Source organism: Argiope bruennichi, chromosome 7, assembly GCF_947563725.1.
Source record: "Argiope bruennichi chromosome 7, qqArgBrue1.1, whole genome shotgun sequence".
NCBI lineage: Eukaryota > Metazoa > Arthropoda > Arachnida > Araneae > Araneidae > Argiope > Argiope bruennichi.
The window spans coordinates 117,783,802-117,801,952 of record NC_079157.1 but is presented as its reverse complement, the minus strand read 5'-3'; the positions used below and the strand labels follow the sequence as shown (position 1 = coordinate 117,801,952).

At 31.8% G+C, this 18,151-nt stretch overlaps 1 protein-coding gene across 5 annotated transcripts in view; it reads right to left on the bottom strand.

Moving 5' to 3' along the window:
• LOC129975255 (ras-related protein Rab-37-like) overlaps nucleotides 1-18,151 on the bottom strand; it is a 356,952-nt gene that overhangs the window by 10,894 nt on the left and 327,907 nt on the right. For all 5 annotated transcript variants that reach the window (XM_056088302.1, XM_056088299.1, XM_056088303.1 and 2 more), the window contains 2 exons: nucleotides 11,121-11,246; nucleotides 3,380-3,456 (listed from right to left, as the gene is read on the bottom strand). In XM_056088302.1, coding sequence (XP_055944277.1) covers nucleotides 3,380-3,456; nucleotides 11,121-11,246 — 203 coding nt within the window. The remainder of the gene's footprint in view (nucleotides 1-3,379; nucleotides 3,457-11,120; nucleotides 11,247-18,151) is intronic.

Below are 18,151 nucleotides of genomic sequence, written 5' to 3'. Positions count from 1 at the left end.
TACATGATTGTTTCAAACCGGTTTAAACTGGTTAATGACTTAAATTAATTAAGACTAACAATGACTTAAAATAATAATGTTCTCACGTGGTAAATTGAAATTTGCGATAGATTTCATTTTTTTGAAAAAAATATTTTATTTAATTTGATGATTTAATGTTTAGAATAACAAAGCACAGTATTAAGAAAATCAGGAAAGATAAAGAAAGTGACGAAAACAATATATCAGAAATGGCAACATGAAAGTTATTATTTCGGGGAGCCTTTCTTTCCCGAATCAATTCCTCTACATTCAACTATGCTTTCTCATTCAAAACAGACAGAGAAAGGAGATTATTCTGATTATTTTTATCGCTGGTGGATGAGTCGCATTACTCCTCAACCAGCAAATTTTAATTCTCTACGCTGAGTTCGATCATAATAAATTTCCTCTCACTGCTCTAAATTCAACAATGAAAAATTTCAATTCGATGGTATACATTTAATCATGGATTTTATTTCAAGATTGTCTTTTTAAAATCTCATATAGCTATTCCTTTCCCAAATAGCTGAGATATCTGTATATTCAATACTTACAAAATATTAATAGTTGTTTATTGAAGCTTTTAGTAGTAACATTAAAAAAATATTTGATTAAATGAAAATCAGGAGTTTTGAAAAACAACGTTTCTAACATTATTATTAATTCATAAACATTAAAATTAAACGATGGTTTAAAAAAATAAATAAAAAACTCGTTTTTCTGATTTTATTCCCCGAATGTTTAAACTTTAAAAATGGTAAAAGGAATTATTTTGCATGCTTATATTCTAATGGATATAAATAATCAATGAGATGTCTCAAATATATTAAGCCTTAAATGAATAGTTATAGTTAATGAATAGTTAAAGTAAGAAACAAAACGAAACTGATTACAAGGTGTTTTACAAATTTACGGGAGGATTACCTAACAGAATCGCGATCTTATGAACTGCGAGAATAAATTTAACAAGCAGTTCGGAATGTTCGTTAGATCAAAGGAGGAAATGGACCCATTTTGACTTTTGCTTTGAATGCGCGAAAATGATCAAAGGTAAGGCGTAATGCTGGAATAACTAACTCTGTAGTTATAAAATCCCACATGAGTTTTAGGGAATTCGATATTTAATTGGAACAGGGATGCATTGTTTGTTGTTGAATTCTGTTCCGAAGTTCCGATTTTGTTTCATATGTATGGTATGCTCTATTTAGGTATGGCAACCACTGAGAATGGTTGGCGATTTGTGAAATTATTTATTTCATTTAATTTTATCGTATGTTTTCAAGGTTTGGTTAGATCTCTGCCAACAAATAATCGCAACAAATTATTTTAAGATCCGACAAATTATTTTAAGATTATTTCATCCATAATCTTTATAATAAAAGAAAAGGGAAGAAATACAGGCAAAGGCTTAAAATACAAATAATAATTAGATTGATTATGAAATTCTATCTATATTTTTGTAAAAAGATAACGACACATATAAAAGATAAATAAAAAAATCGTTATTTTTTATGATATCCGCTAATTAACGTTAATTAAAAATAAGGAAAAATAATGTAAAATAGGGGATTAGTTGTATTAATTTTTGGAAAGATGTTTGTAGTTTATATGTATTCACGATTCCGCGATTATTATTATAGTACTATAGCTTAATACTTATACTATAATACTATAGCTGTTACAATTTGCCCCAGGTATAGGAACAGTTATAACCGAATAGGACAAGTTGCAGCAATATAACAAAAATATTAATTTTTTTTTCCTTTACTTTCTCGTATACGTAGTATACAGTTTAGTTTAGTTATATTAACTTCCTGTTGTAAAGCAGGACTAGAGCTATTTTGGGACGGACCTCGTCATCTTGAATCGCGGTCAGATGACGAGGACGGCACATGAGCTGGCACCCCCTCTCCACGCCACGCCACACCAGCGGGAGGGCGTTTGGCATGACGGATTTCACGTGCAACAGACCTCCTTACACGACGGCTCTTCGGTGAAATCGGGTCTCGAACCTGAAACCCTACGGCTCACGAGCCGAGACCTTACCACCAGGCCACTGCGACCCCGTAATATACAAAAAGTATAGTAATCGTCAAGATTTTGATGAATTTGTACCTTTTAAACTTCCTTGAATTCGAAAAACAAATTTTTGAAAAATGCCCAACTTTCTATATGGGACAAAGATAACTCAAAAACGCTTTGAGCTAGAAGGATGAAATTTGGTATACGGCCTTTATATCAAATTTGAAGATTACTATCAAATTTTATGTAAAATCTGTTCTGAGGAAGTCCATCTGTCCGAATATAAGTTAATATGCTAATCACAAAATGACGAATGTTAAATAGATAAAATTCGGTACACAGAGTTAATTGTAAACAACTGTCAAACATTAAGTGAAATTCAACAACGGGTTGACCATCTGTCGGTCTGTACTTTCAGAAACAAATAAACTCAATAATTCAAAAACACAATGACTTAAATATATTAAATTTGGTATGTGATTTTGTGACTGCATTTGTAGTTCTATGTAATATTTTAGGTTTCAATCGATTGAAAAAAAAAGTGTCTGAAACACAAATTGAATTTTTGGGTGCTATTAAAGCATGGAAGGATAAATCGCCAAATAGCTCGCCAAGGATGACGATAGATTCAGTAAAAATGCCAAATTCACGCCAAAGGTTAATATTTTTAACTATGGTACGCCAGTGCTATATCATTTGGCACAATGATAATAAATAATATCAAGTGGTTAACAGTGAAATAAAGATAAAATTATTTAACCAATCAACTTACAAGTCAATCTGCATCACAACTGCAATGAATAGAATAATAAACTGCTTCCTACAATATAGTGGAAATTTACAAAATATATATATTTTTTCATTTACAAACTAAAATGAAAGGCCTGTCCACAATTTCTCACAACCCGTTTCAGATGGGCACTGAGTATGCTGACATCATACGAATCATAAGAATCATGTTTAACAAAGATTCTGATTAAAAATTAAAAAAAAAAACAACCATGGCATAACTTGCGAGTTACAACTAGCCTCTGGCCGTTCTACATACATGCTCAAAATTAAAGCTGTCTATTATTTGGGACCAAACTTGAAATTGAGCTTATAAAGTAGTAAATTATCACTATAATGCAAACAAACATTTTAAAGAATATAGCAGATTTTCGATTCTGGAATTTGGGCTCCATTTAGAGGAACGCTGATTTGGATGGCATATTTGTAGAAAGGTAGAATTTGTTCAATACGCAAAAATGGTATGATGAGGGATTGTATTATGAATAATTTCAAATCAATAAAATAAAATTTAAATAATCAGCAATGTACCAATTGGTCAGCTTACCTTGCAACAGCCATAAATGCAAGTTCCACGTTGGTACCAGTTTTGGCACTTGTCTCCATGAAAGTCACTCCATATTCCTGCATTGAAAACCAAACATAAAATAAATCAATATTCTTTAATACATTAATTTTACACACTTGATTTGTTTAATGCATAGCTTACATGCACAGTGTGTCAAAAAGTTTTTACAAATGGATCTGTAAAATGAAATAAAAAAACTTGTTTTACTTTTTTATTCAAAATAAGCCCTTCTAACTTCAATACAATTATTACAACCATTTCATGCTAATTTAAATTCCTATTTTAGTTTATTTTGAATTTTTTAAATTACCGATCGAAACTGTTTGTATGGTCAAAATATCACCAAATAATTTTTAAAAATTTCATAATAAATTTTGAGAATAAACAGATGCCACAGGGTGCTAAATCAAGTGAATATAGTGGATAATTAAAGATACAGATGTTATTTTTCGCACCTCCCTCTCAAAACAATTTGCGGACAGTAAGTGAGTTGTGATTGGATTTCCTACAATCATTTAACGTATACCGACTGCTTTCATATTTATATTCAATATTACTCGACTAACTCATGCCATTAAGCATTTCAAAGCATTTAAATTATATTTACCAGAAATTGCTGTGACAATGGGCAAAATGATAAGACGAGCATGAATTGTGGATTAACGTATTTGATAGGTGGCGCTGCAACGACACAAATTTTGTTCAGTTATTAAGCAGTTAAATCATGCAACCCATGGTAAAAAAAGACGAAAGAATTTGATGCGTTATATTTCATAAACGTTTAAGTATTTTTATGTCCATTTTAGTGTTCATATTCTTCAAATCAACTGTCATAAAGTCTAAAGATTGTAAGTTTGATTAGTTAAGGCACGATATACAAACATGATAACCACCTCCTCATACAATTGGTGCTTGTTTAGATAAGACACAATACACAACTATAACCGTTTTCTATTTTTTCAGTCTCTCAAAAGAAACTAACAAAACACGCATACAATAAATATAGAGTACAGAATGGCAAGAGAAACTGGAAGTTCAAATGACCTGAATCTTTAAAATGTAAAGAATTTTTTTTAATATCTGATACAGAACATTTGTAATACAGATTGGCATCGAAAGTATAATTTGCATCAAATTTTGAACTTAATCCGCCAAGTAGAAGATCGTTTGTCTGTGTATCTGTACTTTTGTAAATGCATATAAACGCGTTCACTTAAAAAAACAATAGTGTAGATAAATTAAATTTAGAATGTGACCTTTTTACTAAAATTGTAGTTCTGTGTTGAAGCGGTCGAAAGCAACGGCGCACAAAATGCATATTCGGTTTTCCTTACTGTATTGCGAAGCAAAAAATTCCTATGTGTGAGACTATGAAAATAAAAATCTGAGCATTCCAGTTTCTAAAATTTTATGAGACAGAGAAGGATGGGGTAACAGCTTTATAAAAAAGTATGAGAGGGATTTCCGGGAAGACCAATCCAAAATATATTCGGATTGGTCCATTGTTATATAATTATAATCGGTTTTCTTTACTATATTCTTTTCTAACTCTCAAGTGTGGGACTTTAAACGTAAAAATCTGAGCATTCCAGCTTCTACAATTTTATGAGATGGAGTAACAGTCTTATAAGAAAGCACGAGAGAGATTTTCGGGAAGACTAATCCAACAGATTCTGATCTATATGACCATAGACAGGTACTCGGACCCGCCTAAAAGTACATGGAAAAATCTGAAAGATCGGACGCCGCGATTGGCGGGAACTAATGTTAGTTTTAAGACCAATCACCGGTCACGGAACAACCTCTCCCGTAGGTGGCACATCTCACCATCGATAGGGGATATCTGACCTCACGCCATTTCTGTACTCACCAGAGCGGAGAGATATAACCACCATTCCGAAAACTTCGCATCTCAATATTCGAGGTGCCTGCAAGCGATTTCCGATCCGTATAAGATTAGATTTTGTTTATTTAGTTCATGATTACAGTTGAGTGTGACATTTTTGGAGCTGAAATAAACAGCTAAAAATCGATGAAGAAAACAGTGGAACGATGCCTAGGAAAGTGACTTATGGAAAAGGACATTTTGTAACTACCAGTAAAGCAGAGACAAACTGTCTGTTCAGCAAAAATACAGAAAAAGTTTTCGAGTGTCGGATTTGAAATAAAAACGTGCCTGAGTGGACCTCGAGCGATTTCTTGGTTAAGCGTTTTTCCTTTTCTTTAAGAAGGCGAATAAGTTACAGAAAAATATTTCGTGCATTTTTCTTAGAGTAGGAAACCCATTCGTGTCACTGTACAAAACTGATTTCTGTTTCATTTTTCATTTAAAAATTTATGTCATTTGAAAAATTTCTGTCAAAAAAGTAAAATTCGAATTAAAGCATTTAGTGCTCGTGAAAATGTTTAAACTAGCAAATGCGCGTTTTCAATACTTGTATAGTTCATCTGAATCGTATTATTTATGAAATATTAGAAAAAGTTAAAAGAACTCTCTTTGTGTGTATTATAATACTATAAAATTAGAATATGCATGTATTAGAATGCGTAAGTAGATGTATTAGATGACGTATCATTGCCACCAGAACAGAAGTTTGCGACTATTGGATTTGTTTTAAATAATTTAAATTGCCAAGAACAACACTAAAGGTTCATTAACACTAAACATACCAACATTTAATACATACTTATTTCTACCGTAGCCGGTCAAATGACCGGACTTTATGCTTCTTGATTGAATGTGGGAAATATGAATGTTAGTAAGGAAATAAACAAAGTAACTTCATTATAATGAAACAAAATTGTATATTGTCTTTTTCTATGTTTACAAATACAAAGAATAAGAATTTTTAATTCATTGCTTATCACATTTTTTTACATAAATACAGGGTGTTTCCATTATACATTTTCCGCAAACATATTTTTCACATTTAGAACAAATTTTGATGGTTTTATTTTCGTTACAATATCCTATTTGCATGTCTTAGGTTGATAAGAATATGTAATAGATTTGGGCATTGATCATTTTGTATTTGTTCTTCCTTTTGGTTGCTCACGGGCTTCTCGAAAATCGGCGGCAAGTTCTACTGCTAATTGGAGTAAAAAATTTTGTCTGGAGATATTTTCATCTGTCGTTTGCTTGTACAAAATCCAGGCATTTATGCCAGCTAAATTAATGCGCAACTAACTGAATAAGTTGAATACGCATTATATCATAATTTCTGATCCGATAAGCTTATAAAGCAATTAATTGTTCATCCGGTTAAATGACCGGTTGTGGTAGATAATAGTGTTACGAAATTTCCGGGGGTTCGTTTGGATAGTGGGAGTTATATGGCATGGAGAACGCTCAATCAGAAGTAGAAAAAAAAAAAAAAAAAAAAACGACGTTTATTTACACAAAGACACACAGGACAAAACAAAAACGACAACTATATACAGCATTGAAGACGATTATGTTCAGCCGATACGTGTAGTATACAACAGCAGTATACAACCAGAGTCTATTGCAGACAGTAGCGCACAGCTTAGTTCAGCACTAGCTTCACTCCATCGCTGCTCCGCTTATCTCTGGAAGACCAGTTCTTCACCATCGATCCCGACTACTCTCGACTACTACTGGTTCACGACTACCCGGCAGCTGCAGGCTGCTCCTTTTATAGGTCCCAGGAGGCGGGGCTAGAAGCCTCTCAACCAATCAGGAACGTTCGAGGCGTATCTCGGTTCCTACTGGACGGATCGGGAAAATTCTCGATGTTTCGGGTATAATCTATTTTGGCGCCAAAGGCGCCAAATTCGTCGCCAAGCTCTGGGACCTCCTATGGAGTCAACTATGCTGGGAAGCCGCATCACAGATTCGTAACAATAGTATACGTATATAATAGTATACTCAAAATAAACAAAGAATTATAGAATATTAACTGTATATAATTCTTAGAAAAAGTAATGAAGTCAAATGTGCAAAAGTGATAAGAGGATATGCGCATTTTCGATGCAAAGTTCATAATCGGTCATTTGACCGATGGTATAATCCACGCCAAAAAATATTTCCTAACTATTGGAGATCAGTGCCATGCAAAACGTTCTTTGGCATGCCAAGTTTATTAGAGAGTGTGTGAGACCACTCCCGCTAATATTTTTTACTAATTAGAAGGGAAAAAAAAACACTGAATCAGAAGATTTTCCGCTTTCGTAAGTTATTTTTTTAACCATATTTCAATCAAAAATGGGTTCACGAAATAATTAATTACTTTTTAAAGAGGAAATAAAACAATTTTTTTAAATAGAAAAAAACACCCCGCTTCATTTAGATAATACTTAAACAATCGATTAGCTCTTGAAACACAACTCTCACGTCAATTTATCTTGCATTTAGGGGATTGTGCTTTCCTAATCGATACTAATTGAAGGCAGACGCTTAAGCGTGAGAGTACGAAACTAGATAGAGATTAAAACGGATGGCATTAATGGCTTTTTAACTTTACTTCAATGATTTATTTTTGGAAACATCATTCATTTAGTCAATTATAAGTTGTCTGCTATGGAGACTTAGAAATGAGCTATTTTAATGGATAAATATTACGCCCTTTGATATTAGGAGATTTATAAAATTAAAATGAATGGTTTATAATGTTTGAAAAATGAATCTTAATATAAAATAATGAAAAAAGAAGTAGAAATAAGACTGAATGCACGATAAAATATAGAATTTTGAAAAGTAAATATATTTTAAATTGCATATCAAAACAACTAAAGTGAAATTTGGTTTTGGTCTGATTTGTCTGATGATTTCACAATTATTTTGTGAAATATTAACTTTATTTGATCTATCAGTGAATTCGCTATCGATTTGATAGCTAAATGAACGATATTCGCGAACGTCAGAAAGAACATAAGTTTTATGTAATCTAGGATAGAAATTTCAAAAATGTCAATCATCATGTTTTTTTTTTCTTTCTCGTATAAAAATATACAAAGAGAAAGTGTTTCCATAATAATAATAATAAAAAAAATTGTGTGATTTTGTGGATTTTCATATAGTAGAACGCCTAGTGCTCCAAAAGCATCGTTTTTGAAATAATACGTTTACAGTTGTCTGTGACACATAGTAACTCAAAAACAAAAGAATGAAAGCGAATGAAATTTGTCATGTGGGTTCGACACAAAAATTATATATTTATGTCAAATTTAGAATAAAATCAATTAGATACTAATTTATTTGTGAATCTGAAAATTCAGAAATTAATGAGCTAAATCAGATTTACAACCTGCGGTACAAGTCCCCTAGGGATATCGATACAGTAATACTAGTAATAACGAAAAGCATAAGGGATTAAATTAAAAAAAAAAAAAAGAGTGACGGAATTTTATTTCTTCAAGTTCCTGCGAAAATAATACAATTACAAAAGCCTACTCGGCAACAGGGAAGAAAAATATCAAAACCTCAACTTTAAAACAATAAAATATTTAATATCTGGCCACTCTGGTAATCGCATAGAACGAAAAAGCAGACGCTCTTACAAAAGCAGTCAAGGAATCTACGCCATTTATAGAGTGGATCTCCCCAGAGGATACGATCTCCAATCTGAGAAAGAACCCTACCGAAATCGCCTCAAAATAATTATCAAGGGAGCAAATATCTAGCTTTGATCGGGGATTTCCCAGACATCAGCGCAATCATCAACTGGACTAGAAGTAAAGTTCAAGATAAACTTATTGCATGGATGATTTGTAAAATGATCATTACTCCGAGTCTTCTTCACAGGTTCAATCTCTCAGACAACCCCTAGTGCATCAAATGCAACGAAGACAACGACATTTCCAACATCTTGTTAAAATGTTCAAAATATACACTCTACAGCGAAGCGCTCTGGAAAAAACTCAACATCCAACAGCAGAACATTTCTTTTGCCTTTCTTTTGTCTCAAGCTCTCGCAAGCAAACATCACCTAAGCACCTGTGATGAAAAGCTTATAAGCCAGATAACAGCTACGAAACACGAGTAATTACGTTTGTCTTGTGGTCTTGTTACTCGGCTGCGAACCACAAGGTCTCAGGTTCTATCCTCGCTCATAACAATCCGCCACACGCCTTTGTTGAAGTTCTGAAGTATTTTGATATCCATAACTGTAACTATTTGAGATAAAAGCCTTTGTCACTATATCCCTTACTGTTTACATTCAAGTTCATATTTAATATCTTTCACGAACATAGAACTCGTGGGAATAACATACTCATTTTATAAACATATTAAAAAAATATCTTAATAAGTTTAGCAGAGCCAGAAAAGAGGCTATAGCTATTCTATATTTATAATTTTCAACTTTATGAATGCAGCAGATGGACTGATTGCATTGAAGTCTTGTATTTGAATAATAATTGCTAAATAGTAGTAAACTCAAAGCAGGCCGGGATAGCATGGTTGGTAGGGCGTTGGATTCGCGTCTCTTGGGTTGCGAGTTCGAACCCCGCCGCCCGAAGACTCCACGCGTGCTTGGTCATTGGCAGGCTTATAAATCTGTCGTGGTCCTCCATCTCGAGAATAATACCACTGGGGGTACTGGTTCAGGGGTGATTGTTCTCTGATTCAAGTCTAAATTATGATCTGTGAATGAAAAGGACTGATTGAAGTCCGTCCCATAAAAAGGGTTGTGATGTGTGTGTAGCTAAGTCATACTCTTGGCCCTAGATGGCGGCAAAGAAAAAAACTAGATACATACCCTTGGCTTAAAACCACAAATGACTTCTTAAAGTCAGTGGGCTTGCCTATGACAAGTGCCATTAGAAAAGACAACAAATTGAAAGCAAAATAATTTCTAAGCTGGCTTTACTTGTAAAGACATTACATAAATCAGAGGGAGTGTCCCCCCAAAACTTTATCATTGGCTCTCTAATAAACTTGTCATGTCAGAGAACACTTTTCATATCGCTGGCGCACAATAGTAACGAAATATCACCTTTGGCGTACATTTAGCATTTTTACTGAATCTATCGTGCAATCCTTGGCGAGTTATCTGGCGATTAATCCCTGATATGCGGTAAATATCATCCGAAAACGAATTTGGGCTTTAGATACTTTTTTCTGAACCGATTGGAACAAAGATTTGGCACAAAATTTCACTTATAGTTACAAAATCCCATACCAAATTTGATATATTTAAGTCATTGCGTTTTTGAGTGAAAATGCAAACTGACAGATGTTCAAACCTTACTCGGGCTTATCTCAAAGTTTGACAGGTATCTACGTTATAAATATTAAATCTGTATACCAAATTCTTTTCTCTCTATCTGTCTTCGTTCATAGTTATCGTGTTAACTTATATTCTAACAGCCGGACAGACAGATTTCCTCTGAAAATATTTTACACAAACATTTGATATAAATCTCCAAATTTGAAGTAAAAGTCATATTCCAAATTTCAACCGTCTAACTCAAAGCGTTTTTGAGTTACCTTTGTCACAGACAGACAGACGGACATTTTTAAAAAATGTGTTTTTCGAACTTAGGGAGGTCTAAAACGGGATGATTCTTCAAACTTTCGAATTCAAATTTTTTGACGATTGCAGACGATTGTTCTTTAGAAGAGAAAGAGAAAAGAATGCAATGTCCCGAGGCAGATCAGAATAACATGCAGCTGGATGTTGTAAACATGCGCACTCTTGTTTGTCACGTGACTGAAACGCCAGGTTAATTGTTTCTATTAAAAAACGGCATCACTCACCTTCGCAAGCCTCTCACCGTCTTCATACTGCACCACTCGATCGGAGCCAGATGCATCGGCTTTGTTTCCGATCAACATGATCACTACGTCGTCTTGTGCGTATTCATTAATCTCGCCAAGCCAGGCCTGGAAGGGAAAAAAAATCTTAAGTGCAAAGAAACCACATATACAGAATCATGAACTCATACTTTCTGCAACAAAAATCAAAACAGTGGTGGTTCTAATCCTATTTTACTTAGCTTACTTAGCCACGTTTAGGAATTAAAGATACATTATAATTATCTTCCATCGGTTAAATTAGCCTTGGCAGCATCCCAACACACTCCTTTGATTTAACTCCAATAGATTGTTACGAAAATTCTAAAACTCGTCCGTGGATTGTATGGAATATGATATAAAGGTAATCAGAAACGATTACTCCAACATGGCTTGAAGGCACATGGAGAAATCTGAAACCCGACAGTCACAACAGCAATGGAGGGAATTGCACTAGCCATGAGGCAAATCCTCCCGTGGGAAGCACGTTCCGTCATTGGTAGGGGGTAATCATCCCTTCATCATTTCTGCACCCACCAAGGTAGCGACAACCAGCTACCATACCGGAAGTTTCTCATTTCCATTTCTGAAGTGCTTTCCAGATGGGATCGATACATTGATAACAAAACACAGAAGAAACATGCACAAAATAGCACTTATAGTAAACAGCTGCACATAATTAGCAAATCATAAAACAACCGTAAGAGCCAAAAGCGCTCAGAGAGAACTCGCAGGAAATCAATGCTCCAAAGAAAGACTTCGCTTAACTACTCGCTTGAGCACAGTTGAACTACTTCTACATTATTTTCTTTCTGTGAGACTCTGCTTTTTATAGCTTTCATGATAGGGTATCGAATATTCTAGAACAAACGCTGGGGCTCGAGTACAGCCGACAATATCCCCAAAACTGGCGAATATTCTTTCTTTATTCCCCAAAATCCTTAAAATTTGCACCAAGGCCGAAAATTGTGAATCCAGCATTCGTTAGAACTAACTGTAAAACTTTCTTCTTTATTAGAAAGTTTATTTCACATAAAAGCAATATTACAATATGAAAAAACAAGGGAAAGTAAATTGTCTTTTATGAAGATTTTCAGGGGAAACTGACCCCAATTTTGTGTATTGCACGGTGAAAAACCGAGAAAGTCATTGTGTCTATCAGTCAGATTGATGTTTATTATATACTCGAACTTAACTCGATTATCTAATAGAATGCCCTTTTATAAAATTATCTCTATTGAGGTAAAATGTCAAAAGCTATGATAAGCGACTTTAGTTTTAACGATAATGAGTTTTCTAATAACTCTGCTTCACTATTTATTATAATAGTATTTAATGAATTCAAAGAAATCTAAAAATTGTACATGGTATCTAAAAAATATCGATTTTCTTTTTTTAATCAGTTTTTGATAAATTGTTTTTTATATATATATTAAAATATTTCAATAGCTTACTTTAATTAAAGCATTTTGCTTTCTACTTTTTTTTTTATCTGAAATTACATTCTTATTGCAATTATTTATAATTAGGAATATTAAAAATGATTATTTATTATTAGATGTTGAGACGGAACGATAATTTTATCAAGCGAAATTCTAAACCAAATATTATTACAGTTATTAAAAAAAAATCAGGGAAGTATCCAGCGTTCGGTACGACTACAGCAAGATATTCTTTCTAAAGATAATACTTTCAAATCAATTTTTAAATAATGTTTTTGAAAAGTGCACCAGAAAATAGATTATTTAATCTTTTTTCACAGATACAAGCTTTAAAACCATACATGTCGTAACATTTAAAATATTTTTGATTTCTCTGAATTATAGAGGCCAAATTGCGACACACACACAAAAAATAAAAATATGACGACTTGTACTGAGAATAATTCAGTAGATTTACAAAAGCCTGCGATTTTAGAAGTTTATAAATATCAGAAATTTTCTTTGAAATAAAACCAGTTTAATTAATACTCATGCAATTTTTGTAATACTACAAAAAATTACATTCTGAAAATTAGAATTGAGTCAATTCGTGCGAAGTCAGTTACATAACAGACATTACTGCATATGCGATATTTCACATTTATAAATTACTTTCGTTTCTGTTTTTGTTCTTTTGTTTTTCTGTTGTATTTTTTTTACCTCCTGTGAGATGTATATTGCATTAAAGAATTGCATAAAAATGAGATGTATTTGACGCCAGTATCAGGTCTTTTCTAAATTCTTGTCGCGATTACTTCCCTTTCTAACCCCAGATGACAGTGCATTCCCGTTGTCTTGAAAATTATGCAGAAAAGATTTCTTGTTTTCTGGGCTGTCAAGAAAAGTAAACGTTCACGTGGAGTGTGAGCGATGAGCAGCTGTTGAGGAAAAGCAGACCAAATTTATTTTAAAGATCACACTGAAGCACAGTGAGTTTCTTGTGAAATTAGTAGTTTATATAGAAAATAATTTTTATTGTCTCGAAGAAATATTCGTAACCGTGATATGGAATTGCTTATCTGAAATTGTATAAACATAAGGTGTGGTTCGATGTGAATAAATGGATGACTAGTCAGGAAACCTGTTTCCTGATTTCTCTTGCGTAGAATCTTCTATTTTTTGCAAACGGGAGCACAGGGTATGTGCTCCCGAACAGGGCAGAAATACTTCATTAGGGAAATGTCCCCTATATTCGACAATCCTGAATAGTAACTACTACACATTAGCTTATAGATGTAAATGACATTAATAAAATATTATTCTGATCATTATTATAATTTAATTTAGTTTTAATTGGAAAGAGAAAACACAGATGAAACTACTATTATAAAACATATGCAACTGATTATTGTAAATAATGTTTAATTAAAAAATAATTTAATAGAATTCATAATTAAATTTTTTTTGACAGGAAGCATATTTACTTAAAATAAAAATAAATTTTCAAAAGAATGTTTTCTTTTATTCGCATCGAAACTAAATCAAATAAATTTTATAGTTTAAAGTGTTAAATGCTTTTCATTATTTAAATCTTTAACTATAATTCTTCCTTAATAGTTAGAGAAAATCTGATTTACGCAATAGTATTAAACTTCATCCAGGAACGCTGACATTAAAAGTTTTAAAGTTATTAAGAAATCGAATCTGATTAAGTTTCACTTTAAAGTGACATTGAATATACTCTAATAACTCACATCAAGGAAATATAATGCTTTTGCCAAACTGTAAACAAGTAATTATAATTCAATATCCCGCCTTGAGAATTCGATGCGAAGGGGTTTGTTGTAAGATGTGGTATAAGTAGCTGAAATGAAAATCTAGATCGAATATTTAAAAATGAGACAATTTTATCAGAAATTCGTGAAGTTTAATTCACAAAAAAATTATTTTTTCTTGTCACTAAATACAGTAGAAGAATATAAAAAAATGGTCAAAATACTTCCAAAAAGAAGAAATAAAATTTTTTCTACAAATGGAATTTCTCAATTTGAAATATTTTACTTTTTTTTATAAAAGATTTTAGATTTTATATAATTGAAGTTTTCTCAAAATAATCTTGAAAACTTCTAGTTTCAACAGTGAAATTCTCTACTTTATTGACATCTTTTAAAAAATAAACATCGAATAAAAGTTTAAACGTGAAAAGCGTTTCATTTTAGTATAGTGCAGATTTACATGGAACCAAACATGAAAAACATTTATGTTTTAGCAACATAAAAATGAACTTTATTTGGGAAATGACAAAAATTATATTTTCAAGCTTTTATCAGGTTTACAATAAAATATATTTTCTTGTGATTAAGACGAAAATATTAACTCAGTAATTAAAAATCCAAATATATATACATTAAAATGATGAAAAAAAAAGAAATATACAACTTCTTACAAATGTTAAATAATGAATAAAATGTAAGCATAAGCTATTGATTTCATGAAAGAATCTTTAGAAATTCCAAAGATGTCATATAGCTAAAATAGAAATATTTAAAAAATAATAACTGTCCAAAAATGCTTGATTATTATCAAATTACAGTAAAATTCTAAATATTTCCATCAAAATCTCATATACTGAATTTTCGTGAAACAAAGTGTTCTGAATGAAATATTCAGAACAGAAAAGATTCATTTTTCTTTCAAACGAACTAAAAATTATACGCCATCTGTTTTATAACGAACTCAACTTTCAAATCAGTGAAAACTCTTATTGCGAAATACAAAATTCCATAATACACTCGAACAAACGCATATATTTAAAGCGAACATGCATTCATATGCAGAAAATATGCATTCTTCCGCCGAAAGTATCCAAGTTCCGCTGGCGTTTTTGTCCGAAGTATTGCCAGATTGAAAATTTTAAATTCAAATATTCCAACTTCCGATTCACGGGAGAATAATTTCGCGATGTCATCGATTGATTCTTGATTTCAATCCCCGGTTTTGAATGAGAATAAGTTATTTTACAATGCGAAACTCACGAAAAGCAGGAATCGTGTGTAAGTAGTTTTCATCCTATTTCAACAAATATTATTTCCAGGAAAGATTTAATAACATCTTTTACATGCTAATAATATTCCAGAAATGATGTTCTAGGATTTGATAAGTTTATTTTTTTAAAAATTCACCAACGTAATTTTTCTTATGTATTCAATAAGTAAAATGCTACACGTTAGAGTGAAAATTTACTTTTTTTGTGCCATAATTTACTCCTTTTCGTAAATTTACAATGATATTTTTGATTTATTTTCTGTGGAAGTCATGAATAGGGCTGGGCGATGAACGAACTTCATCATCGCGATCCAAAACATATCAATATTTTTCGATATATCGTCATATCATTATTTATTTTTAGCTATTTTAAGTTATAAATAGCATCTCTTAACATATTGCCTGATCAGAAGGACACCAAATAAAAGGAAATTTCAATTTATATAATAAAAATATACGATTCTTTTGAATAAAAATAGTGAGAAAATAATTGTGTTTAAAACCCTTTAATAAAGCGTGTCAATGCAAAAACAATGTTTTCATGTTACAATTTATAATATTGTGTTTTTTCAATATAAAATTTTTTTAAATGCTACCCTTTTCAACGCTGATTTTAAAAAAAAAATTCAGTTTCTTTCATTCTTGATAGAAAAAAAGGGAAAGCGACATCGTAATGAATTTAACAAGTAAAATAGTTTTAATAAATCATGAATTCAAAATATAATGTCTTGAAAAATTAATTTTGTAAATCAATTACATAAATTTTTATTCTTATTTTAATAATATTACTGACAGATTTAATTTAAATATACACTAGAATTTTAACAATAAATAATTCAATTTACTATTTCAAACTCAAAAATAAACCAAAAATAGTTATTCCGAAATGAATAAAACATTAATAACCAATTTTATGGAAGATAAGTTTATTTACGGACGAATGATGTAATAATACATAAAATTTTATTAAAGGTTTTGACCATGTTCAAATAAAAGAAAAATATGCCATTATATATCATCATTAATATACACTTAATGAAAAAATAACCGACACTCAAGTACAATGCTGTGTTTCTGAATATTAAAATTCTAACTAATCCTCTTTTCTAAAATATACAATGTTAGAATAGATAGCATTTATAGAAATATTAACAAAAAATATGTATGAAGGTGAAAAAGAAGGAAGAGGTAACAAAAATAAACTATAGCCGATAACCAAAACGCAAATCAATTGTGAATATCGATTTATTGTATCGCGATTTATCGTGAATTATTACCCATGATCATGATACCGATAAAGCAATATTTTCCGAAAACTGGCATCGTTCAAAAATATCGATTTTTTTTTCTCTAAATCGAAAATTGGCTCTGCCCTAGTCATGAGTGCACGTCGATTAATAAGTTAATTCTCCAACAAAACTAATAAAAAAAGACTATGTTTAGATATATGTCTTTTTTTGCGATCGAGAACGATAAATTTTTTTATGTATTTTTACTTTGGATTTTTCAGATTTATTAAAAGATCGCAAAAGAAAATCATGTCTGAAATAATACACGATTCAACTTAACCTTTCAGTGCAGATTTTAGCATTAGTGTGACAAAATGAAAAACATGATTAAACTAATAATACTAAGGGAAAAATATAAATAATAAAAATATTAAATGAATAACAAAAATCATAATGATTGATGCATGAAGCTGTTTAATGTTTCTAAAATATTCAACCAGTTACACTATTTCTGCCTGTATAAAGCGTTAACGTACGTGACACAGAAATCACTCTTATTGCTCATTATCGAATGCAACAAGCAAATGTAAATAAATCAATATATGAACATTTCAGACTGCATCATTGTATAATATTATTATAGTTGCATTTAATTCAATGCGTCGCTTATTTATCAAACTTCAAATGTTGTTAGAAATATTCTGGACAGTAAATAGAAATGTTCTCACCCAAAATTGTATTAAGTTACAGGTGATAAAATGTAAAAGAAATCAAGAAATTGGCATTTTAGTTTGGTTATATTAATGTCATGTTTTAAAGCAATATTAGGACTATTTGGGGAGGTACTTCTGAATTTTGAAATGTATTCAAATGACGAGAACGGCATCTGACTTGGGCGTCCTTTTCCAAATTTCAGCACTATACCAGCAGGAGGATATAATTTGATTACGGCGGATATGGTATGCACCAGACCCGTTTATACGGTGGTTTTTCGATGGAATCGGGTTTCGAACCCTAAAATCATGGCTCCTGCAGCCGAGAATTTATTACCAAGACACCACGGCCTCAGAAGCAGGTGTCAAACAAAGTTTAATCTAGAGAGAAAATAGGCTTAACCATTGTTAAAAAGGGAGTTGCTATGACTTACTTATTGGACTTAAGATATAGGGATAACCATATCTTCCAATAATATTACCTCAGAAAAAAGGTTACAAATCCCCCCCCCCCCGCAAAACATTGCGAAAACTTTGGATAAAGCAGACAGTATCTTGGATGGGATAGGATTGCAGTTCTTACTGTT